The sequence below is a fragment of the Lycorma delicatula genome, chromosome 1 (assembly GCF_047948215.1).
Source record: "Lycorma delicatula isolate Av1 chromosome 1, ASM4794821v1, whole genome shotgun sequence".
Lineage (NCBI taxonomy): Eukaryota > Metazoa > Arthropoda > Insecta > Hemiptera > Fulgoridae > Lycorma > Lycorma delicatula.
Window position 1 is genome coordinate 340,089,798 of NC_134455.1, and position 27,625 is coordinate 340,117,422.

General features: G+C 29.7%; 1 protein-coding gene across 5 annotated transcripts in view; it reads left to right on the forward strand.

Annotated features, from left to right (window-relative positions):
• gish (casein kinase I gish) overlaps positions 1 to 27,625 on the forward strand; it is a 179,781-nt gene that overhangs the window by 118,877 nt on the left and 33,279 nt on the right. For 4 of the 5 annotated variants that reach the window (XM_075382291.1, XM_075382289.1, XM_075382290.1 and 1 more), the window contains exon 9: positions 20,080 to 20,160. In XM_075382291.1, the coding sequence (XP_075238406.1) occupies positions 20,080 to 20,160 (81 nt within the window). Of the gene's footprint in view, positions 1 to 3,891; positions 3,967 to 20,079; positions 20,161 to 27,625 lie in introns of all 5 variants that reach the window. The other variant, XM_075382292.1, reaches the window with a different exon arrangement.

Below are 27,625 nucleotides of genomic sequence, written 5' to 3' on the forward strand. Positions count from 1 at the left end.
TTGTTGCAGTTTTTATAGATAGTCTCCCTCAAACACTGGCTGATAGTTTATCAATGAAATTTTGATTTATTTATATCTGTAATATTTTTCTAATATATCTATCTTATGTAATCTTTATTAATTTCTAATATTTCTAAATTTCTGTTAATGTCAGAAGCAGAAAGTTTGTTATTTATTGGATGGTCTGCCATATTAAGATAAACCTAATTTATTAAGTTTGTAATTTCTATAATATTCAAGAAATCTAGTTTTAAAGGATCTATTGTTTTTTTCTTTATAACTAATTTAATTTTATAAATTCCACACAGATTGTTATTGTTATTTTTTTTATTAATGTAGGTGGTTTATTTAATAGAATTTAAATATAATATAACAATACAGAGAAATATGAATCTTAAAAGATTAATTTCAGTAAAATAAAAAATATATATATATGTGAACAGGTATTTACAGGGTGACTGCAGCGTGATTAAAAACTTCCTGCGTTTGGAAATTTTTCAACACTAATTGGGCAGTTATTGATATATATGAAAATGACCCCCAGTGCTAAATATACAACAGTTCTAAATACTGTTGTATTTAGAACTGTTGTATATATATATATATATATATATACATCTCGTGCCTGTGCTTTATGGTTACTTGCATTTCCCATTGGTGTCAATTTTTTTATTTTATGTTTTTTAGTCAAATAACTGGAAGCAGGTGTAGTCGGTCTACACTGTTATTGTATGTTGCACATACAATAACAGTGGCAGTGGCTGAGTTGGTTGAGCAGCCATGCCACGAACCATCACACCCCTTAAAAAATTGAAATTCAAAGAAACCCAAAAATGGTTTTTAGATATTTTATCAGAAGAGTATTTGCAAGCCCACATCTAGTGAATACCTTGTTTAATATAATTTGAAATGGGAGAAATTTGCAGCCATTGAAAATAGTTTTACTTTTTTCACCCCTTTCAAGGTCAAATTTAAAAAAAAACTAGAGATGTTTTTAGATATTCAAATGAAGATTGCATGCACCAAAAATCAAGTTGAAATCTTCATTTGTTTACAAGAAATTAAAAAAGTAGTAGATTACATTTTTACTTAATTTTACCCTTTAAACTCAAAATTTCAAATAATCCTTTATTAGAGTGCTTTTACCATAAGAAGAATGTGTTTTCATTAATTTATCTTAAGTAATTTTTTCTGGGAATTTATTATGAATCACTCACAGCATTTTTTTCCTCAACACCATCCACTACAGGGTGCCATTTTAATGATTAAATCCTAGCTGATTTCCTTTTCTTCCTACTCTCCTTCATTTTCAAACTATGTTGTTCTTTCCTTGGACAACACCATGTTCTGAAGAACTTTGTGTTCTATCAATGGAATCATATGCCTTCATAAAATCCACAAAACCAATCATTATATTTCTGCCTGCAACATTATATTTTCTAATCACCAATTTCAGGTTAAAAATTTGTTCAGCACAAGATCTTTACCTAAACCCCGCTTAGTATTCTCCTTTGTATGAATCCATTTGTTTTTCTAGCCTGGTGACCAAGGCTTTTGATGTAATAGGTAATATTCCCCTTTTTTATGAAGTGGTTAAATCAAAGCGACCTTCCATTCCTCTGGCAGTTCTTCCTTCTCCCGTATTTCCATGATAATCTTGTTAAGTGTTAGAACAGTATTTTCATCTGCATTCTTCCACATTTCAGCCATAATGGAATCTTCTCTGCAAGATTTATTATTTTTCAGATCTTTAATAATTTGCTTAATTTCTCCCAGCCAGTGACACAGAGTCCAGTTGTTGCTGTTCTGGTAAATTTCTGGGAACCTCTCTCCTTTTGTTACTGACAGTTGTCATCAAAACATTTTTCCCAGAACTCTCCTTTCCGAGATGGCTGCATGATCTGTTTGGAATTCATCAAGTCTTTTCCAAAGAAACCTCTATGTTTTCATCTTCCCAGGGAGTTGTTTAAAATATTTTGACATAATTTTGAGATCTTCAAACTAGCATAAGATTAGTCTTTCACCACGTTTACTGGCTCTTTTATGTGCTGTATAGTTGGCTACTTCTTCCTCTTTCCTTTCTCTATTTCCAAACATAATTTGTTTCAATTTTGAATTGAAATTACCTACCAGAATCTTAATATTGTTCTAGGGGACCTGTTCCATTTATGCTTCTAGCAAGTTTCAAAATTCTTCCACTTTTGGCAAGTTTCTCCTATTGTCCTCATTTATAGGACAGCGTGTAAATTGATGATAGTGTACGTCTTGTTAAAACTCTTTATGGTCAGAAAAGAGAGTCTTTCTTTGGTGATTTAAAGTCTGTGACTGAATTCATGATTTTGCAGTTTACGAAAAGGCTTTACTCTTTATGTAAATATAGGATCTGATAACTCAGTTCCATTATTACGACTAATTATTAGCCTTAGAAATCTCTGCTTCAGTTCAGTCTGAAATTTCTTTCAGACCTACCCAGGGTTACCACATGGAGGCGCAAGTGTTGAAAAGCATAGCCATCTTTTCTGCTCTAGAGAAAGATCCTCATGACATGTTTTTTATATATATAATAAATTTATAACTAATATTCCCTAATTTTCATCCTAGTTTAGTGAATTTGACTTATCACAGCATAGTTCTTCAAAAGGGTTTAAAATTCAGTTTGGACATTTTGTAATGTTTAATTTAAGCCAACCTCTCTTCCCTGTACTGCCAATTTTTTTTCATTTCATTGCCAAGGCAATGCAGTACAAGCTATTTAGGTCATAGTCACTTGATACCAAATACTGGTGACTGCAGGGTGATCAAAAACTTCTATTGTGAACGTTATTAGTATAATAAAGCGATTACAATGGAGTTCAAATTTGTTAACACTAAGTGGGCAGTCAGTCATTGATGTATATAAAAATTCCCCCTCAATATGCAACAGTTTTTTTTAATTTCCCTTTTTAATTTTTAAAATTACTTTTTAAGAATAATTTTTAGTTTACATTAAATCAATTAACAAAATTCCTTTTCTTTGATGTCTGATGGCTTTTTATGTCTGCAGAAAATCTGTTGACTTTTCTTTATCCGTTCAGAAGGTTTTCTCTGAATAAGTGAATTTGATTGTTTTTTTGCCTTATTTAGTTACGTGACCAAGTGTTATTGAGCTTAATTTGATAAAAATAAGGATAATAAGTGATGATAATAAATATATATAAGGATATATATATTAAGGATAATTGATAACTTTACTTATTATCTTGTGTTTTGAAAGAACTTGTAACTATTCTCCAGGCAAAACATCTAATAACATAGTATTTCTGTGATCCCTTTAGGAAGAGAAGAAAACTAACTTTTTATTAGAAGAATAAGTAAATGAATTCACAGTTCTCTTGAACCGCTTGATTTTTCATAACAAACAAGAGCTGGTTATTTCTCTCATCATTACACTAGTCTCTCATTTAAACATTTGGCACAACTTTTGCACCGTCGCTCTTTATCATGTTTACCTTAACTTAAAGGTTAAGTGACTATTAACTATCAGGAATTTTGTTATTTTATGTATTGAGCATTCATAGATGTGCTTGTTTAGAAGCTTGGTTTTTCTTTCTCTACCACTGTTGGATAAGTGATACTGTAAGGATGTTGCTGTTAGCCCTACATCTGCATATATTGCTATAGAATGGAAGTTACTTTAATAGTATAGTCTTATATAAATTGTGCTGTTGAGTGGTGATTCCAGTGTAATCTATTTTTCCTTTTTGTTGTTTTGTATTTGTTATATGTTCAGTGTTATGTGTGCTACTATTATTTATCAGTGTGTTTGTAATTTTTTTTCTTTTTGTGTTATGTTATTAATCGCCTGATATTTTGTCTGTACATTTCCATGCATGCATGCTGATCTATTTATAGCCGCCTAATATGGATGCATTAAGACTTATAAGAAATGCACCTCCATCACATATCGGTAAAACCAAATCAGAGAAGGTAACTGACATAAAATACTTTCTTAATTAATAGAAAGTAAACGTGTCTATAATATTTGTAGTTCTAAAATAACTAGAGGGGATGGCTAGCTTAAAGTAAGAATAGTACAATTTGTTTGATTATATTTTTATGAGGCGGTGTATAAAAAATATTGCTTATACCTCTAGATACAAAATAAATGATAGATTACCTTTTTTTTAGAATTAGGTTTTTTTATATCACTAAAGAATATAGTATTTTGTAAATATTTTTAAAGTCTGCAGCTTGTCTATAATTGTTTATTATCAATATGTGAACTATGTTTTGTGCTTATTAAAAATACTCATATTTTTCCCCCAACCTTGTGAAATTTTCTTCAAATTGAATTTTAGTTAATATAACCACTTTTCATACATTGCTTTGAGGTTCTTTTTGCTTTTTTATATTTATTTTTGATGAGAAACCAACCCTTGGTTTTTGTGGTAATATGTGCTGTATATTTTTTTTGTAATCTTATTTGCTGTTTATTTATTTTGTTATAAATGCAACTCGTGTTAATGTTTTTAAATCTACAAACTGTGTTAGCTTTAAAAATTTCATCCTATTACACGATCCTTTGCACAGCTTCTTCATTATTGTTAATTATGTATACTAGCCAATTTATATGTTAGAAATAAAAGCAGTGTACAGAAAGTCTTTAGTTTTATAATTATATTTTTTTGCATGGATTGGAAGGATATTAGATGCTGGGGGATGAGTAAGAGAATTATACTGTTGCACCAGAGTTGGGTGAAATATGCTCTGGTTAGCCTGAGTCTGTGCATGTGTTTGTCTCTTTACAGGTAGCAGAATCCTTTTTCATTCTCTTTTCCATTCCACATACACCCGCTACACCTGCTCATTAATAAGGGACAGAGAGAGACAGATTGAAAAGTAAACGGGCAAATAAACATTTATTCTTATATTAAACATACAAAGTTTAAACCAAGACCCTTTCATGAAGTGACTGTTGTAAGGACAGATGGAGACAGATAAAAATAATTGGGCAGATGAACATTCATTCTTATTCTTACATTAAATCTTAAAATATTTGGTTGGAGTAGCATTAGTAGTCTTCAACCTGCATGTCTATTTGGTATATATATTTATATGTATACTATAATTTGTATAATTCTTCCAATAAATTATTTGTTATAATAAGATATATATATCTTATTCATTTGTATTTGTGAATATTACATTATATATAATGTAATTACATATGAATATATATAATATTCACAAGTACAAATTAATAAAATATGAATTACTTATCATCATATAGTAAAAGGTTTAGTAACTATTAGCTATTGGGAATTTTGTTATTTTATGTGGTAAATGAATCAACAGTTTTCTTGAGCCACTTGATTTTTCATAACAAACAAGAGCTGGTTAGTTCTCTCATCATTACAGTAGTCTCTCATTTAAAGCAACTCTATTCTGAGATCTAGAACTTCTATTCTGAGATCAGTCACTTGGAATATTTCTGGTTTCCATTCTCCTCAATTCCCAGCAAAGCTTTTAAGTTCTTATTATCGTAGCATTTTATTTTAGATTGTAAATAATTTTTTTACTTTTCCGACCTCTGTTTTTTGCAACTTCTACTGATAATTGTAGCACTGTTTTAATCAATCTTTCTCTCATTCAAATCAATCTATTACGAGGTGTGTTTTTTTAAGTAAGGCTCATTTTCAATTTGGTGCCATTAGATGCAGTGGAAATTGATGGTGCTAGTGTAGCATGTTTATTTAAATCATCAATCATCTGTTTCCAACAATAGTTAATGTTATTAGTGTTAGTTGCTGTGTAGAGCCTGGCCGAAATGATTGCTACACTAAATAATCTGGCAAGTTGTGAAGTGCTGTTAGTAATTTATCTTCTGCCGAAAAACAAATCTACTGCTGATATTCGTAGAGAAATTGTCAATGTTTACGGATCCAGTGTTACATGTGAAGGTAAAGTTTGCCAATGGTGCAGTTAGTTTTGTTGAGGAAGAACGAATGTTCACAATGAAGAATGTGTAGTAGTCGCCTTAGTGTCATCACAGATGAATTGACAATGTGAATGCAAAATCTGTAAAAACCAAAGGCTTACTTTTCTTAATTATTGATTGAATTTCTTTTTGTTTCGCAATCAGTAATTTACGACATTTTATCTGAAAAACTGTGTTACAAAAAGTTGTATTCTATATGTGTGCTGAAGTTGACAGAAACACACAAAGAAAGACGTCTTGCTGCAGCTCAAACATTTTTGAAATGCTGTGAAAATGAAGCTGATGATGTAGAAATACATTGTAACCAGTGATTAAAAGTGGATATCTTATTCAAATGTTAAGACAAAGCAGCAATCAATGTAATAGTGGCATTCATCATCCCCAGAGCCCAAAAAGTTAAAGTGAGAAAGGTCAGTGAAAAAGCTTATGGCTACAGTTTTTTGGGATGCCGAAGGGATATTGCTGATTGAATTTTTTGAATGTGGAAGAACTGTAAGGCCGATATGTACTGTGAAATTCTTACAAAATTTAGATATTCAGTTAAAAAAGGTGCGGGAAGCTAACTGACGGGATTTTGTCTCTCCACGATAATGCACAACCTCACACTGCAAAAACAACCACTGAACAATTGCGATGATTTCGTTGGGAAATCTTTGAACATCTGCCTAATAGTTCAAATCTAGCATCTGTGATTACTACCTTTATCTCCATTTAAAATAATGGCTGCGTCGCAGAAGTTTGAAGATAACTGGTTTAAATCGCAGGCAGTAGAATTCTTCAGTAACAGAATAATGAAGCTATAAGTCAATATAAAAAATGTATTGTAGTAAATGACAAATATATAGAAAAATAGTATATGTATGTAAGTTTATTTTGTTATAATAAAGTTTTTTCTATTTCACTTATTTCAATTTTTATATCAAAACGGCCCTTTCTTAAAAAACATGCCTCGTACCTTTCCTATTCTTGATTGTTCTGATTAAGATTTTATTCTCATTTGCTCTTCTCAATACTTCATCTTTCTTTCAGTCTGTCAATTTAATTTTTTAAGTTTCCTCCAAGCTCACATTTCAAACTCCTCCACTTTTTCTTAATATCAAAGTTTCATATTTTACAGAAATGCACTCCACAAGTCATTATAGCGACACCTATTCTAATTGTTATTTCATTTTCAATTTGTAATTTTCTGGTAACATGGTTATCTGTACTATCTTACAGTTTAATTGTTTCTTATTTTTTGTTAAGATTCTCATTGGCTCATTGTCTTTATTCTCATTGCATTTGTTTTCTTAACATCCACTTTCATTCTGTATTCTGTCCTAAAAATATGCAAACTTTCCTTAAAATTAGTTACCCCAAAGGAGAGATTTTGTATCAGGGGTTACCTTCATTTATATGCGTGTAATATAAATAAATATGTAACACAAAAATGTTTAAGCAGTTGTGGTGAGAACTGAATTATTGTCTTGCATACAGTTGGCTCAACCTTAGATTGCTGGTGTTTTAGAACAAGATAGTTATGTACAGGTGAGGTAAGAAATATATACGCTGTTTCAGAAACATGACTCGCTTCTTGCTGCAATAAACACATAATTATGTAAGTTATATTACTGTGATTGTTTCTGATAATCTAAAATTTGCAGAATATTAGAGGATATTTATGTTGTTTTATCATTAAAAATGATGTTATATTCCAAGAAATTATTGCTGTAAAAGTACAGAATTTATTTTGTTACATTAATGATAATTTTCTTTAACATGAAAGAATCATTCATTCCAACTATAGATTAATGAGAGTATTCATTTATTTCTATTTGTGTGCAGTAATGTAAACGTGTCTTATCATGTAAGTTTAAATATTATTTGTAAAAATAATTATTGGATAATTCTTGGTTTAATTTGCAGCAAGTATTTTCATTATCATTAAAGTTAATATTGGCATGTTTGTTTTCCCTAATAATTTTTTCTTGTACAAGCATAAAAACTTTAAATGGACAAGCTTATAGATTAATGCATTTATATTTATGAAGGAAAAAGAGTTAAGAAATTATTAATACTTGTGGATAAAAATACATGAATCTACCATTTTGTCATAAGTTGTGTCAAGTTAAATATATATATATAGTGATTTTCGAAGAATGTATCAGATTTTTAGGACATGTTCCACTGGGGTGAATATAAAGAAAAAAGTTATATGAACATAGGTCCAGAAACACTTTGTTAGCAAGTGTCATCTGATATCTGCACCTTCGATAAAAGTTAGCCAGACTGTTAGTTTTTTCTTTAGAAATATAGGCAAAACACAAAAGATTAGGGGGTTTGAAAAGCAATACTATTTTATGTTTGGCATAAAATAACTTTGTTAAATGGGCAATAAATTAATAAAAAGGAAAAACAATAAAACTAATAAAGCACTTTGTCTAACAAACATTGTTTTTTATGGCTTTCCATATTTCAAAAGTGTTGTTTTGTATTAGTTGTATCAGACAGAGAATAACCAATTCTCTTTTATTACTTCATTTTTGTTTAAAAACTAATGATTTCAAGTGGCCTCATAGCTAGTAATACAGAAGTCAGGCAACCTTGAATACTAGTTGATTCTGCCACTTCCAATTCATTTGTTTAAAAAAGTCACATTTAAGTGTTGTCTAACTGCTAGAGAGAAGTGTGGAGTTTGTCTCATGGTGCTGAAAAATCATTGCCTTTTTGTTATCAGAGGAACTTCTTCTGATAAACCGGGCAAATTATACTCATGAAAAATTATTTGAAACAACTTTAGAAAAGGTAATTTTTGATATATTAAATAGTTAGTTAACTAATTATTGATGTTATTAACTAATTCATTTTTTTTTTAATTTTGATTGTGTATTTTTCTAAAATATTTAAATCTTGTTTTGTAATAATGAAAATTTTGTTTCGTTTAGTACCTATGTATATATCTTGCCAAATTTTTATATATTTTGTTTGTTTTTTTTAATAAACCTTGAAGTTCTTTTCAAAACCATTAAATTTATTCCTTAATTTAGATCTCAAGAATAACAGTCTAGTTTACTTTTACTGAAGGCACAGAAATCAGGGTGAGCTCTTTCATTAGCCTACACTCCATAATGAAACACTTCTGAAATCTATGTTTATATTAACTCAATTTTAATCGGTAGTACATGTCCTGAAAGTATGTAACATTCTTCATGAATCTCTCTGTATAATCAAATGTATCATGTACAATCATTATTTGCTACTGAACAACCAAAATAGTCTTTTAATACCAAATAAATGTCAAAAGCAGAAAAACCAATTGCATATATAAATTATTTTAATGGAGGTGTGGAGTGGCTATGATAGTTTCATAAAAGGACAACAGGTTATATGGCAGTCTTTAATGTCATACATAGAAAAACAAATTAAAATATAAAGGCACTGTAGGCCATTTGTGAGTCATTGAAAGAAGTTTGACTCAAATGGAAGAAGACTGAAAATTACTGAAAATTGTTTTTGGAAGATCTTTATATCAGAGAACAGATTTTAACTTATTTTGGAAAAAATAAAAGTCTCTGAGAAGATAGATAACAGAATCAGTTGTACAAATGAATCCTACATACATTGCCTATGTTTGAGCTCAAACGGATGTTGCTAAGATCTGATTAGAGCAGCTAAGTTTTACACAAACTCAGATGAAGACCGACATACTTTGATGGCAATGCAAATTGTGCCTAATGAAATAAACATTATGAGGATTATCATAGAATCAAACAATACACTACTAGACATAGAAAAGATCACTTGGTAAAAGTTTAGCCAGTATCTCAAATACAGTATTTTAATCTAAATTGAGGAAGTGAATCAATTCTGACTGGATTTCTGAATATTTTCCAAATTACGGTTGACCAGTTTTAATAAGCTGAATTTTATTAAAGTAAGTTATACCCCAACTCCTTACACTATTCTATACACCAGTACCAGTTGTTACTATATTTTTGAGCACAAATCATTAACTGTAAAGAGATTCTTTTAATAATAAAATTTCCTCACAATTATACTTAAATCAAGTCAGATATTTAACTTAGTCAACCTGCTTGATTTCTTCCTATTTAGAATCTCTAACCCTTCCAACTGGAATTTTTGTTTTTGTAACTTTTTCTTCAGCCCTGTTAGTTGCATTGGGTCAATGATAATTTGAAGAAAACATTTCTAAAAATTGTTACCTGATACTGTTAGCATAATAATGATAATAATAAATGCTGAGTTATTGCAAAATATTTAATTCAAATTTTTTTTATGGAAATGTTTTATTAATTTACATTTAAGTGATAGAATAGAAAAAAAATATTCCATTTTTTGATAATCTATATTCTACAAATTTTGATAAGCTAAATATTAAATACCTGAGCCTAACTTTTAATCAAAATCAGGAATCAAATCAATTTCATTAAAAGCATTAAGCTTTTCAGGAATGGTGGATCAACAATTAAATAGTCTTCAATTTTTATATATGAGGTGATCAACTCAGGATGGCCAACATTATGATCTTTATGGCGACAGTTACAGACTGTAAGTGCCAGCTAGCTCTTGTTTAAGCGAGTGCTTTTTCAAGCTAATAGCTTGTTGTATGATTACAAAACCTTCAGCACGTGTTGCCTAAAATAAGTTCTCAGTAGTCGTCTACCAGATAGTGTATTCAGTTTGTTTTTGTTAGCCAAAATGAATTATTCTTTAAGTGAAGAAATAATGTTTTTATTGGAAAATTTTCTTTTGTAAATGAAAACAAGAAGCAGTACATCCTATTAATAAAATATTACAAAAGCTGGGTGCATTTCACCGTTTACAGAAAATGCTTAAGGAAGATGATGAAAAGTTTTTTGGCTTTTACAGAATGTTACCGGCAACTTTTTATTACATTCTAAACTTGATAAAAACCGGTATTTAGAAAGCAAGAAAAAATGTGATTTCACCAGATGAAAAACTTGCAATTACAGTAAGGTAAGTATAATTGAAATAATGAGCAGAAACTTTTAAAAAACTTTCATTTATTAGATAATTTAATTTTGAGAGTAATTGTTTGTAGTAAAGAAATTAAAGTACATTTGTTACTAAAGGTTATAATATATGTATCATAATATTTATATACCTGGTGTTTCTAAAATTGGTTGCTAAACTTCTACAGCAGTTTTCTTATATTAAAATAAAGAATAAAATCCTATAAACATGGAACTGGAAATGCTTTATTTTCTGCTAGTTGCCATTTTGTTTTTTACATTAAATTTTTATCTTCAAAATGGTTTGACTAATTACATTGAAATTTGGTATGGTACTTTACCTCTATAAGACCTATTGTTAGAAAAATAATCAACCTTATGTAATCATATTTTTCAAAATGGCGGCGGCCATTTAAAATTTTTAAATCCTAATGTCATTAAAACAATAAATTTTTTTTAAAAAACCACAAGAATCAAAACATTTTTTTTTAATTTTGGACAAACTACCATACCTGGTTGGTTACTTTCTTAATAAAATAACAAGCTTTCTACTAAAAATGAAAACATAATTTTGAATAGAGAATGTAATAATAATCATTAATATGAGAAGACATGTTTAAAAAAAAATAATTTGAAAAAAATTTTTTTTTTTAAATAAATGTTTCAAAAAATATAAGAAAGAAAAAGCTTACAGTAGGTATCTAAAACGTCCACAAACAGAAAGAAAAAAATCACAACAGGTGCTCGAAATGACCTACATCTGAGGTATTACATGATACCTTTGCATTGACTGGCATACTTGTTTAAAAATCCCAGGTTGATTCCTTATGATTTTACATGATTCCGTAATTCTTTATCGAAGAGTCTCAACATCATTAATAGGCACTGAATTAATCAAAGATTTCAAGTGCCCCCACACATAAAAGTTGATGGATTCAAATCAGGCGATCTAGCAAGCAATGGTACCAGCCTGCATCTTCCTATCCAATTCTGCACACCGCTGCATGCACCATCATACATGAAGTAGCAGTTATTTCTTCTTTCCAAGTGCAAATCTTCCAAAAGTTGAGTAAGTTCATTTTCTATGAACTGTCCATAATTATTACCATTTGGTGTTGGTGGCAGAAGTAAGGGCCCAGCAAGCTTTCCTGATGATTTCCTTCAAACATGGCATGGTGATTTTCATCAGTTCACACATGATTGTTATGTAAGTTTGTAATACCATCTTTCATAAAGGTATCAGTATACAACACTGAATCAGCGAACATGGAATTGTCATTCTGCTGTTGATACCACTGGCAAAATTTTACTCTAGCTGGGTGACCTGCAGGTATAACTGCTTGAACTCATTGTATGTGGTATGGATATAACAACTGCTCATGCAGTACTCTCCACACTGTTGAATGCCCTTGCAGCATATCTCCTAGATGTCAAGTACTTATACGTGGGTCTTCTTCGATGCAATTTAAAATGTTTTCCTGTAGAGCAACTGTTCTTGTTTGCCTTTGTCTTTCTTGGCCTCTGTTTTAATGTGCAGAGTTCCAGTCTTAGAAAACTTTCAAAAAATTGTTGCGAATGTGTTATGATTAGGTTGTTGTCAGTTAGAAAATTCTTCCAAATACAATCGCGCAGCTTCCTGACCACTACCATTGGCTCATTCGTACATAAAAATCATATCCACATGCTAATGATAAGAATATCAAACCATTTTAAATAATATTAAAACCAGCAAATTGAATGCTTTTAACATTCTTTTTTTTTTTTAAATATCAGCTGATTATAAAACATTGATTTTAATGCATCTCTTGTTTTTATTATTAACAATAGGTTTTCTTGTGTGTTAGTTCGAACATCCTGTTATGCAAATAATTATACAAAGTCTGTAAATAGAGTAATGAGATTAGATTTTTTTGGCAACCAAAGTGGCAATACTGTGTAGTTACTAGGAAACATGGTTATATGAACAGCTGATTTTTATTTGGTATTACTATTTTTAGTGTATTGTTGCTACCTGAGACGTTAACAAACCTTTTGTGAAATGAGTTTTTTTGTGTGTTACAAAAATGAGTGATACTAATTATGATCAACATGGTGCAATCAAGTTTTGTCAGTGAGAATGCTACTGAAACTTTTCAAAAAAATTTGAAAATTGAAAAGGGCATATGGAGATTACACTCTGTCACAAGCCCAAGTTTTTAGATGGTTTCAGCATTTTCAGATGACCAGGAATTTGTTGCAGACAATCCACAGTCTGGAAGACCATTAACGTCAGAAAATGACAATGTTGAGCGAATCAGAGACTTGATATGATACGACCAGTGTTGAACTGTCAGAATGGTTGCAGAGCAGTTGAATTTGAACCATACCACAGTCCATCAAATTTTGACAAACAAATTTCTACCAAAAAACCTCACTGTTGAACAGGGTAGAAGTGTGCCGCGATCTTCTAGGGCATATTGAAAGTGATCCCGATTATCTAAAATATGTTATTACTGGTGATGAATCTTGGATATTTGAGTACGACCCAGAAACAAAATGCCAGAACAAGGAGTGGCATACTTCAAACTGTCCCAAAAAAGCAAAAATGAGCAAATCAAAACAATGCTAATTTGTTTCTTCGATATTAATGGCATTGTCCGTAAGCAGTTTTTGCCTACAGGATAGACTGTAAATCAATATGTGTACTGAGAAATTCTTGAAAGGCTGTGGAAAAGAGTTTCCTACTTGAGACCAACCATCTGGATGCTGCATCATGACAGCACACCTCACACTGCACTCTCAGTTAATGAGTTTTTGGCAAAGAAAACATCTGTAGTTCCTCATCCACCTTATTCACCTGACTTGAGTCACTGTGACTTTTCCTGTTAAAGTTTTAAAAAAAAACACTTCAAAGGACACAATTTTGGAAAGTAAAAAACTTTTAAAAAAATGTAACCAACCATTTGAATTATATTACAGTTTCTAAGTTGCAATACTGCTATGAAGAGTGGGAAAACCGTTTGAAGTGTTGTGTAGCTTCCCAAGAGAACTATTTTAAAGGTAATAGAGTACATGTATAATTGGATTGTAAATAAAAGTTTTACTGAACCAGTCTCACTACTTTATTTACAAACCACATATACCAGTAATTAACTATGTTATTTTATAAAGCAATAATTAAAACAAAGATAAAAATTAAATGATTAAAAATTACAACTTGTAAAAAATAAAAATCTTTAAAATAAAAACAAAAACATGTACTAGCCATTTCACTGAACTTACTGTACTATATATATATATATTTTATTTATTTATTTATTTGTTTGTTTGTTTGTTTGTTTGTTTATTTATTTATTTATTATATAAATATGTAATAATGCACATAATTTTCATGATTTGCCTTTAATAGAGATAGTTTTTCTTTTTCCAACGTCATAAAGGGATCCTCTTTCCGTTGTCAGCTCCTTTCCCTTTTGAGCTGATTCATTTTTGTCAGGAGTAGCTTGGTCCAGGGAATGTATGAAGGATGGTGAAGGGGCTGAAATTGAGGGTTCATAATTTAGCCTTGAAATCATTGGTTCAGAATTAATAATTTTGTCTGTAATTATCTCTTGCACTTTTCCATCATTTTGTAAACTCTTGTTCTGAAACAAAACAAAATGAATTATCTTAATTCTCAAATAATTAGGTGATGAAATCACACAATTACTATGTAATAATTTGTTATAGATTTCTTTCAACTGGAATTTTATACCATAGTTTGGCATTTTCTTTTTGATTATCCACTATACCACTTCACTGATAGTGAGAGAGGTTTGTGAAGCTACCTGGAAATGTTTTGTAGCAATACAAAACATTGCTTACGTACGATGATAATAAACAAATAGCAAAAGATTTTTTTGAAACATGGAGATATCCAAGTATAGGAGCAATATATGGGAAACATATCTGTCTAAATATCCTGCTAAATCTTGAAGTATTTACTACAACTACAAACATTATTTTTACCCTGTTGTACAATTTGTTTCTGATGCAAATTACAGATTTGTTTGCATTGAAGTTTGAGCATTCAGAAATAAAGCAGTGGGGGTATTTTCGAGTTCTCCAATCTTTTACATTAATCAAAAGTGGTAATTTCAATATTCTACAAACCAATTTTTTACTGAACACCCATATCAAAGTGCCATTTGTCATGGTAGGAGATGCAGCTTATCCATTGAGAAACATTCCTCATGAGATGTTTCCAAAAAATAAACTTATTTTGGAAAACATCACATGTAATAAAAGTCTTTGAAAAGTAAGGCGTGTCATAGAATGTGCCTTTGGAATGGCTAAAACAATGTGGTGAATATTAGGGAAAGCAATCAAAACCAATGTGGAAACCACTAAACTTATGACGAAGACAATTTGTCTCTTACACAACATTAGTTTGGACAAAGAAGGTATTAACAAAGTAGCGCAAGTGCAATTCTAAAATTCAGCTTCCATTTCTGGACATAATACATGTCACAACGTTTGTGATCAACAGGGAATCATGCAACTTTTTTTGCAGCTACAAATATTGTGATTTATTTAAGGCATTCTTTGTTGTAAATTAGAAAACAAATGTTATACAATGCAAATTTATATTACAACTAATATTTATGTAATAAATATAATTAAACTTACTTGTTTAATTCTTATGCTATTTCTTTCCGCAATTCTGTAACTATGTTGTTTTTAGTATATTCTTTGCTTTTCATGTCCCACAGAGGACGCTTTTTTTAACTTCCAATATTCATTTTTCTATATCCATTGTAAAATACCATACATAATTATGTAACTTAAATAAAAAATTTCAATAAACCACTTAGTAAAAACAGAAAATGTATGATATATAGAATATAATAATACAGTGCATATAATGTTTCACTAAAACTTCCACTGAGAACATTATTACATGCACCAGTAGATCAGTCTCAACTGACTTGCAAGCTAGTTTCTGAACTACTAACATCAGCAAGCACTAGCTGGTGCGTGTTAAAATTTATCAACTTACCATACATATTCAAAGTTAAAACAGTTACAAAGTTAAAACAGAAACTAATGCCAGCGAGTGTTTGCAGTTCTGTAACCAACACCTGTAAGCTTAAAAAAATTTAAATGGGAAATCTTCTCTAAATATTCCCTACTTAAAAATATAGTATTATCATTTTTGAAATCATCCTTTTTCCAATGTGGTGGCAAACTTTATTTAAAATGGAAACCTCACGTTTTAATTTTATTTTTGGGTATTTTTCTCCCAATGCAGCCATAATGAAGCTATGGTCTGACAATTGTAAAATCAAATTTGATGGTCATCTGTACTGTTTTAAATGCAAATTGATTGTATTAGTAGCTGGTTTTTTCAAAGTTTGAAAATTAAGTAAAGCGGAAAATAAAGTAAAGATAACATTAAAAAGACTATTACCTTGAACTGTGAGGTTTTAGTTTTATTTATTAGGAAGAAAGGTTACAGTGTTAATTATTACAAATTTTAAAAATGTAAGTACTTGCTCCCTGGAAAAGGAGGTCATTAACAGATTTTGAAAATATCTTGTAATGGATGTTCTACAAAATGTTGACTACCTTAGCTGTTATTTCTTTCACTGAAGCATACCAAGATATGTACAATCAGTCTTTCATGTATCCCCACAAAAAGAAATCTAATGGGAAAATGTTTTAGCCTTCTCGTTGGCCAAGCAATAGCTTCAGTTTTTTAGAAATGAGCATTTAAGAATGCCTGTACCTCACCATAATTGTGGGCTAAAGCTCCGTCTTTTGCATTCGTAAATGTAAAAGCACATCATCAGTAGAATGTCTTCCAGCAGTTGATGGTATCGAGTTCCTGTAAAATTTCCCTCAGAAATCCGCGGCTAAAATTTGATTGTTGGGTTTATGACCCACTAACAGTTTATGGAAAATTTCACTTGACTGTTGCCTTTCAGAGGTCACAATCAAGAAATATTAATTATGTGAATTATTAATGGATTTTCTTTTGATGAATATTGGTTGTTTTTTGATTTTGCATTCCATTATTAGGGAAATTGGTTTTATCACACCAAATAATATTAGACAAAAGGTTGGGATAATTTACAACCTGTTCTTTAATTCATTTGCTCAGTTCAAGCTTTCTTCTTCATCACCAGGCATGATAGTGTGAAGAATGCCAGGTTTACATGTAATTTTACTTCCATAATATACTTGATATTGAGCCATAAGATACGGGTAGTAAGGTAAATGTATTATGTTTTGTTTCCCTTATGGAAACTGTAGGATATGCTTCAAAGAAGGCCAAAATATCAGTCTCAATATTTTCAGTACCAACTTTGTTTTGGCATGTTGCTTTTTCTGAAATGATCTATTACTTTGTAGATTTCCTACTAATCTTGCCAGTAATTTATGGCAATGGAGATGTCTATCAGGTTATCACTGTATATATGTATTTCTTGCTAATGTTGGATTCCTGTTGCTTAAAAACTAAATTTCCAGCATGTCTCATTTTTTTGCTATCAAACTGCATTATTAAAGTAAAAACTATACATACAACTGAAACACATCAAAAAAGAAACTAATACAAATAAAGAATATTACAAACTAAAGTATTTATTAACTTGACAACAATATAAACAACTAATGATTAAGAGCAACACATTAACCATCAATCAGTGTACTGTTAAATTTGTGAAAGTTTTTAAGAATTAAAAATAAAAAGCTGATAAAATTATTCAACAAAAAAAATTGCATTTATTGTTTTTGTAAGATTACACTTGTCAGCCCACAGCTCCGTAATGGCTGTGTTAAGAGAAAAATACCCAAAAATGCAATAAAAACATGAGTTTCAATTTGAAGTTTATCTCCGTAAAAAAAGGAAAACATTTAAAAAATGGTAATACTTTATATATTTTTAATGTAGGGAATAATCTAGGGAATGTTCTCCATTTAAAGTTTCTCATAAAACTTACATTTTCTGAGATACCAGAGGTGGCCTTCTTGAGTTAATCACCTGTATATAAACAGACTTTTTTCTTTTATACCTTTTTAAAATATCTTCAAAATGATTTTAAAACAATGAGGGTCAGGATGACCCTTTCTTTAAACATTTTAGAGGGTGGTTATGAATAATTTTTAATTAAGTGTCATGTCATTGAGCATCATTTGTCATAATGATTTAATGTCATTATTTAAAATTTGACTTTTTTTAACAAAAATGATTAAAATAAATCACTTGGTCAAATCAACTTAGTCCAAATTGGGACCAAGTTTAGTTCAAAGTTATGAAAATTGAGGTATTGAACTTAAAAAAAAATTAAAATACTGAGTGTGATAATATAGACTACAAATAGCACTTAAAGTTTTTTGCTGCATTTATTAACATTGTAAAAATGTTGCGTTAATTGACATTCTTAATGAAAAATAAAAATTATTAAACATACAATATATTTAAATGAAATATATATATATATAGTCCAATCAAATTACACTTAGAGAAAAAATAATTGTTACTTTGGACTTTTATTTGTAAAGGGGCTTATAATAAACGTAAAAAAAATAAATGCGTGACAGGTGGTGGTGGTGGAGGGATGATTTGGGGAGGTTGAAATAAAAATGTTCAATACAAAAGTTGTAGATCATGCAAAAATCTACTTTTGTAAAGGTCATGTTTTAACATAACCCCAAAATGACCAAGAAAAATGTGAAAAATCTTTTTCATTCTGCAAAAATAATTTAATTTTGACGAAACTTTGTATATGTTTCTGTGTCTTTAAAGTTGTAAGTCAGAGATAGTGTAGTAATAAAGGTATTAAAGAAGAATGGCATAAGCTTAGAAAACTTGTGCTCATATTAAAGAAAAAGCCTCCCAAGTGTGAATGGAAACCTAGGAATTAAATTAGGAAGGTATACCTAGGAAGTATACCTTTCTATGTCTTAAATAACCACAAATTTTTTTTTTATAAGCCCCCTTTACCTTTTCCACTAAAAAAAGTCCAAGTAACAATTTTTTCCCCCTCTAGATGAGTTATTTCAAGTAGAATAATAGGCTTTGTTATGTGTACAGGTAAACTCTTGGGTAAAAGAAATTATTTATTTCTTGTTATATTTTTTCCAACATAACTTCATTTTATCAGTTTTTACAATTTGTGTTCCATTTTGCTGCATTCTACTTTTAAATTTTTGTTCTATTTTTGTGCCATGATTCAATTTGTTAGCTGATCAGCTAGCAGTTAACTATCTTTTAAGTTAATATATTTTTAAGCTTCTCAGTATATGCTTGATACCATTGATTATAAAAACATCATAAGCACTAAAAGTAAAATTACATAAAATATTACAGTAATGATTTATAAATATCTCTAATGTTACTAACATGTCGCTACCATAGTCAGTGTCACTTTGCATTATTGTTTATCCATCCCTATCCACTTGGCCCACTAACTTAGAAGATCTGTAAATTGTTTGGGTATTCTTCTTCTGTTATATTTTTTTATTTGGCAATAGTTTCAATCTGAATCAAAACCTTTTCTGTATAATTGGAAAACATTCTTGCCATTAAAATTGTGCAAAAAATATTTTGTTGCTAACTACATGATAAGGCTTCTTTTTATCTAAATCACTTGTTAAAGATGTAAAACCACTCATTATATACAATTGTATATTTTTTTAAATGTAACTTTTAAAAAGGCATTAAGTATTGTGTTGAATATAAGCTTAGTCTACGTGTTAGAATACATATGGTATTAAAATCATATGCTTACTTTGATTTCAGACTTTATTTAGTTTGCCAAATGTAAGAAATATGCCTTCCCCTTCTCACTCTCTGTGTGTATATATATATATATTTTTATTTATTTTTATATATTATAAAGATAACTAACTGTTAAGACCTGTGCTTATAATATGTAATATTTACTTTAAATATGTGTATCTTATAATACCAATCAAATTTCTATGATCTTGAATCAATCCTGTTCAGTAAACTATAAAATTCTGGAGGAAAAATTAATACTTTTTTTAATATTAATGTAATTACATTTTTTATCAGTGAAGTGGTAGAAATTCTTAATTTAAAACAATTTTTTGTGAACATTGAGCCCAATCTTTTTTTAATTAGGTGTTTTATCTGTTTTTCAGTCAACTCCTGTGGGATCGTTACAAACTGGACATGAAATGGTTGTTTCTCCAAACAGAGATCATCATCCAGCAGCTGGCAAGGTACTTTGTAATAAAATAAACCTATTGTATGATTTGGCACAGAATGTTCTTATAATATCTTCTTTCATCTTTTGAAACTTCCCCTCTGCATGCAATGCTTTCAGTTTATATGATGCCCATTTTTAAATTATAAATATGTTCTTTTATTTTTTACATAGTGATCATAAAAAGTGACTTTAAACTTAAAAGTTATTGATTTAAGATAAAATGCAATTTTTTTTTATTAGTGTGTGGAAAAGATAAATTATGTATTTCTCTGCTTCTTTACACTCGGCTTTCACAGTGTCTTGATGAATTGCTTGAATGGTTAATGCTTTTAGAAAACTGTTAGTATTTTCTTTTCATGAACTGACTTTTAATGATATGGGATTGAAGATCGATCTCTGTTCACTATGTTGTGTTTTTTGGTTGTTTCTTTTGTTAGTATAGATGTGTAATAAATATTAATACATCTAATTCACATTTATTTGAAGTATTTTAAATTGTAAAATAACCTTTTTCAATTAGTAGATGTAGTATAACATCAGTGTAAGTTCTGATTATTTTTGTATAAGATTGCTGAACTGAAATATACAATTTTATTCTCTCTCTTGAATATATGAATGTTGTTGATAACAAATACATTAATTTTATAGCATTTTCTTTCAAGACAACTGTTGATGAGCATTCCTTACAATAGGTAATTTTATAACTAAATTTACTAGTATCTCATAGTACAGATAATGGGCTAATTTTTTTGAAAGTACAGTAAAACCTTTCAGTGGTTGGTCTGTGGGTTAGTTATGAAAAGTATATAAAAAAATGTCCAAGTTGTTTAAATAAATTTTAATTGATATTAATTAAAATTGTTTAAATTACTTTACTTTACTACTTTAAGTAGACAGTGGTTAAACTGGGATTACAAAAATTATGGACTTTATAAAACTTCCAGAAACTGACATTAGTGATAAAAAAAGACTTGTAACAAAGAGATGGTAGATATAATGTATTGTCGACTATTTCAGATTTAGATAGACAATTCAGAAAGGTTGAGATACCATTTTGCTGTACTAAATAATCCTATGAAGTAGGATCAAGAAGACCTACAGTAACTATTTCCTCTAGAAGTCATTTGATAATATAACATAGAGAATAAAATCTTTAAATTCTGGAGCTGGGATAAGATTAGAAGGCAAACTATACTTTAGGTAAGAGACAAGGATGTACTTAAATGATGTTTTAGAGTAAAATTACCAAGAGTGAAAATAAAGATATTAAGGTACTCTAATTCATTATTTTGATAGAAACCTTGAAAGTACAGGGAGATGTATTTATTGCTCAGAGAGAAGTTCAGTTTGATAATTACTGGAATAAAACAAAGGTAATGAAATACAATGGAAAGGAGGATAGTGAGGAATTAATTGAAAAAGTTGGTTGTAGTAATAAAGGTATTAAAGAAGAATGGCATAAGCTTTGAGAACTTGTGCTCATGTATAAAGAAAAAGCCTTCCAAGTGTGAATGGAAACCTAAGAATTAAAACTTTTTTTAAAATTATTTGCATGTAGTATAATGAAATATACTCAATGGGAAATTTACAAATGAAAATAGAATTTTTATAATGTGATATTACTGCATTACATTCAAGATTAGGTAGGTTAATGATGTGAAAAAAATAGGTTTTAAGAAAAATTTGAGTAGAATGAAGTTTGTGACAGTACTTTGCAAAAAGAAATAGATTGGAATGTCATATAATTAAACAGTCTGGATTTTGTCCAGATTTGAATAATAAAACTGTTAACATAGGATGATAATTTAAATAAATGAATAGGGAAATGATTATTTAAGAAAAAATAGAGAACAAACCGATCAAATTACTGTTAACACTGGGGAACAAAAAAGATTTTTTTTTTTGTCTTAGAAAGAAAAATATATGATTCTGATAGTATTTTCTCTCCTGAATTCAAATATATTGGTTTTTCCCCATCTCGTAAGGTTTCCAAAGGACAGGCATTTTTAATTTCAAACATTTAAGTCTTTCTGCATTCTTAACTACACAATATTCAAACATTTGACTCGCCTAGAAAGTAAGAAATGACAATTTTTTGCTATATTTCACCGTTGGAGCATCCCTCTTGATGGTCCAACAATAATTGGCTAGCATGTTAGGATTCCATTTGCCTTGATAGCTCTTTTCCATAGCTGAAATCTCCTGATGAAAGTGTTCCCCGTACTCATTGCTCACTGCGCCAAGATTTTCTAGGAAGAAGAATATAGCTGCGAATGCAGGAAGTGTACTTTTAAGGACACATTACAACCCAAAATTTATAAGATCATTGACAATATTACAGTAATTTTTCCACCTTTCGATTTCCCAAAAAACTTGAGTAACATTTTTGAATGCTTGCCAAGCTGATTTCTTCAGTGGATTCAGTAGTTCCCCAAACTTTCCATCATGCATTAGTGATTTGTGGACTCACAAATAATCCTTTAATTTTTACAACACTAAAACTTCTGTTTCCTGAAACAGTACATGAAACCAGGAATATTGTCCATGGCCTTGATGAAATTCTTCATTAATCTTAGTTTGATATGTAATGGAGGTAGATACACATTTTTAGGATTACACAGTGTGTCATGTTTCACATTTTTTTGTTCAGGAATGAGTGATTTGCATTTAGGCCATTCTAATGAAATGGTTTTTTTCTGTCCCTACTATTCCATTCACTTGAAAAACAACAATACTTTGTGTAACCAGGCTGCAGACGCGCAAGAATACGCGCAATTACCTTCAAGTCACAACAAATATTCCATTCATACACTGCATATTCAAGCTTTTTCAATATAAAGTTTTGATATGTTTCTTTCATACTAGCAGATTGAGCCATGGATACTGAAGGGAATTTATTGTCATGATGCAGAAGCACAGCTTTTAAACTAACTTTAGAGAAATCCTTGAACAAGTGCCATTCTGTTGGGTTATGTTCATTACAACATGTCTATATGAGAAGAAATGTCATTACAAAACACTAAGCCATTTTCTTCAGAAAAATAGTCTTTAAATTCAGAATGATGATTACGATAAGTACATATATTTGTATTCTTTTGAAGAAGATTCCAACCTTTTAGCCAGGAAGCAAGCATTTCAGACTGTTTTTTGGATAACTTTAAACCTCGTATGAGATCAGTAAGATTTTCTTGAATCGGTAAACGAGGCTCAGATGAACTGCTTTGTTCAAAATTTGTATCACCAGAATCTGTTGCATTTTCTTCCTTCCATCAGATTCTGAGCTTTCTTCATCTAATGTCACATGTTCTGGAAGCTTTGGTATGGGCAATTCTTTGCAGTATGGAACTGGTCTCTTTGATTGCAAGTTAGGGTATGTCACTGTATGTTTTGCTTTTGACGTAATCCTTTTAATGTTTGTGAAACAGAAATAACAGTCAGAAGATTGTTCTTTGGGTTCCCTTCAAATCATAGAGATAGCAAATGGCACATGGTGTGTGCCATTTTTTCATGCAGTGACAAGCCTAGAACAAGTTAAACAACAGATATGTGGGGTCCAGGTCCTTGTTTGGTCCCTGACTTTACACCCAAAATAAAGTTCATAACACTTTTTTTACTAATGGAGTAAGGTTTTGCCTTTGGGACTTGAGAATAACTTCACCACATACATAACAAAAATTGTTAGGATGATTTACACAAACTCTAGGCATTTTGTAACTGACGACTAATTAAAAAAAAAAACAAGTTGTAAATATGTAATACACAATAATTCAGACACACAAAGCACTCAGAGTGACGTGTTTACTGGTTCACTAGTATCTCACAACTGGCATCATTCTGATGAATGTATGTTACACTAGATCACGTTTATACACATCTGAACCTTCACAACAGTAGCAACACTACCCTTTGAATTAGCACATTTCATATTTACAATGCTCTTTTACTTGACAATGGACCAATGAACAAAAAAGCTTTAAAATATTTAAAAAATAAAAATACCAAAAAGTAATGTGTGATGGATAAATTCCAAATACATATTTAAACTGCATCAAGTACACCTATTGGTACTCGTGAGATAAAAATCATGTTGACCAGTGTAATTGGAAAAAAAAAAAATATTTGATCAGCCCATAAATATTAATTACATAGACCATGTTAGGAATGGTAGGTTTCGTTTTACTCCACAGGTAAGAAAACAGATTACTCAGGATTTACTTGGAAGACTCAAAGAAAAATCTGGAAAACCAGAAAAAGATTTGATCAGTGTGGCAGCATAAAATACAAAATTAACAAGACAAAACTTGGAAATGGTTTTTATTAATTAAAAATAATATGAACTAAACAATGCACATTAATGAATAATAATTATATGAACTAAGGAATACACATGTGTGAAGGTGATAAATAAGTGCTGAATAAAATAAAATATATCATTTGAAAAATGTTTTGAGTAAAAGCATTGATTAATTTAAATTAGAAAAAAAAACATGTTAATTTTAATTAATTATTTAAAAATTCATCAGCATTGCTCTTGTAAATTAAAATCTTTTAATTTAACTATTAAAATAAGACTGGTTATTAAACAATCAAGTAAATTATTAAAAAGAGCAATTTAAACTTAATTAAAACCTGCTTGCAGACCAGAATGCAAGAATAGAATTTAATTGAATATTGAACTTGATTGTACAACATAAATCATCTCTAGATATCCCTGATATTTTGTATGGAAAATTAACCATTGTATTGGAATATTTTATGTATGATTTATAATCACCAAATCTGTTAGTATCACATACAACATGGATAGAATGAGTGATTGGAAATAAAGAAAGTGACATTTTCACAGTTTTTCTAATCCTTGACATTTTGTTACAAGGTTGTATCTAAAATTTTGATTAGCTCATTTGATACGAACTAAATCATTAGTAGTTGTAAATAATTAGTTAGAATAAAAAAAGTATGTTTAAAAAAGCATCAACAATAAATAAAATCAGTTAACCATTTGATTACACTGATCAGCCATTACTCAAAACTCAAGACATCTGATTTTTTTTATTAATTTTTATTTCAAGAAGTGTTGAAACTGATAAATTGATAAAGTGAAGACTTAATGGTAGCAGAACTCATAGGTTTTGAATTTGTGTATGACAGTTATGTGCTATTGCGTTTTTTCATTGTCAGTACATAGATTTTTGTTTTACTAATCTTTTCCTTTTTTTTTAACTTAATCCAGTTATCAGCACTCAGATGTAAGATAACTTAAAAAAAGTTTTTTCTGCAGTTGGAATCTGTTCATTTTACATTATTTTAAAATAATTTTTTATAAATATCAACATAAGGGTGAATGAATTATACTAAATTCAATATCAAAGGTTCTTTAAACTTATACTGTGTTAAATAATGAAAGTTATTGGTTTTATATTATTATGAATAATAACAAAAATAAATTTTTTCTTGTGAGTTCATCATATGCTTTATTGGTGTAGCTGTATTGCTCTTAATTAAGCTAGATTTTTAACTGTATATATCAAAAAATTTTAAATATAATTATTAGGGATTTTAGAATGATTCAGTATCTTGTACATGCTGGTTACATTCTTTTTTCGCTATTCTTAGGCAGACTGCAAATGGAATGCAAGCAGTATTGTCATACTTGTCATTTAAGTAAAGTGTATTTAAAGCAATAAATCAATCACAAGACTCTAGACTGGAAGTGTGAAAGGGAGAGCCACTTGCAGCAGTGATCTTACACCAGTCTTGTTTGATAGCCAGATATAAAACATCAATTAAATGCATCCATAATGCTTGCTATCTAACATCTTGAATAAACTTCAAGAGTTTATAAAACTATCCATAGAGTAATTTTAATTTTTTTTAAAATTGTTAATAAAAAAGAGTGTTCTTTATTCAGGATGTTCATTCTCTATTAAAAAACTCACAGTAATGCTACTTTTGTCCCTCAGAAATAGAAGGCAAAAAAGGTTTTGTTATACGTATATATTCAATCTTATTATTGTAAGGTTGTACATATCATCTTTTGGACTTTCATTATAGTTTTTGAAAGTAGAGTTTTAGATCAAAATTGTAACATATTTGGCTCACTACAGTGCAAGTGTCAACGAATTTGTGTAATGAAAACTAGTAATATATTTATAACTTTATTTAGGCTTCTTCCCTTAGAGTATTCTCAGTTTCTGGTAATGCTATATTGCTTTCAATATTTCCTCCATTTTTGGAACGTTTCCTGTAATGTGTTTTTTAGAATGAAATACTCAGCTGTTGTATTTTTCTTGTTATTTATAATTGGAAAACTACGTCCTTTCAAGTGATCCTTAATTTGGAAAACAAGAAAAACGTTTGCTGATGTCAAGAGGTGGGTGGGTGAGGCACAGCAACTGTCTCATATTTTGCTGCCATAGAATGGGAGATAATAAATTAAGCGATAAAGATAATAAAAAGAGATTAAAGATAATAAAGTGTGATAGAAGCATTGTAATTGGGTATAACATCAAACTCTAGTTTTCCCACAGCTCAGACCTTTTTCTACATACAACATCCTCAAACATTGTAAAACTTCCATGTTGAGTTCCTTATTTACAATCTGCCCACAAGAAACAGTCATAATGGACCAACCATTCCAGTCAATAAAAATCCACATTACCTTCATGTTAGGTCATACAGACCTTTTAGGGTTGGGGTTGGGTCTTTCCCTACTTACATTTTCACTTTTTTCACATCTAACTAGAGGTTACTACTCATGTTTACTCTCTGCTGTAGGTTGAAAACTAAATTATTTTGATGCATTAAACAACACTGGAACATGTAGAGTGGTTCGTATGCTAGTTTAAAAGTTTAGCCTTTTTTTCTAATACACCTCATATTTTGTATGAGAAAAATGATTGGGATAATAAAGAAATGCAATGCAATTGCATAATATTAATTAAAATAGTTTATGTAATTATTTTAAATGGTTTTAAAGATTTAAATTTGATAAACACTATACTTAGATAAAAAAATGTCTAAATGCCCATATTTATTTTATGAATTGTGCATAACAGCTGAGTTATTTATGAATTATATTCTGTAGTAAATTCCCCCCTCACTTTATTCATTATTTTGTATTATTTAATATTACAATTTGCATGTTTTTTGTTGTTTTTTTTAAATGTTTTCTATTAACAGCAAGGTGATGATGGCATGTTTTGTGACTATATTTCTGCATCTGATGGTGATGAAACTATGGTGTTAATATCAGAGGTATTAACTGAACAGTAAATAAACATTATTACTTTCCACACTCATACACTTACAAGTACACAAACATTTATTTTCCATCATATTGGTCTGTGTATGAATTATTGTATTTGAATGTAATTTTTAGTTGTTTTTGGCTTTATTTTATGCTAAATTTACTTAAGCATTTTAATAATATTTTTTTTATAGTGGAGTGTAGTAATGTAAAACATTTTTTATTTCAT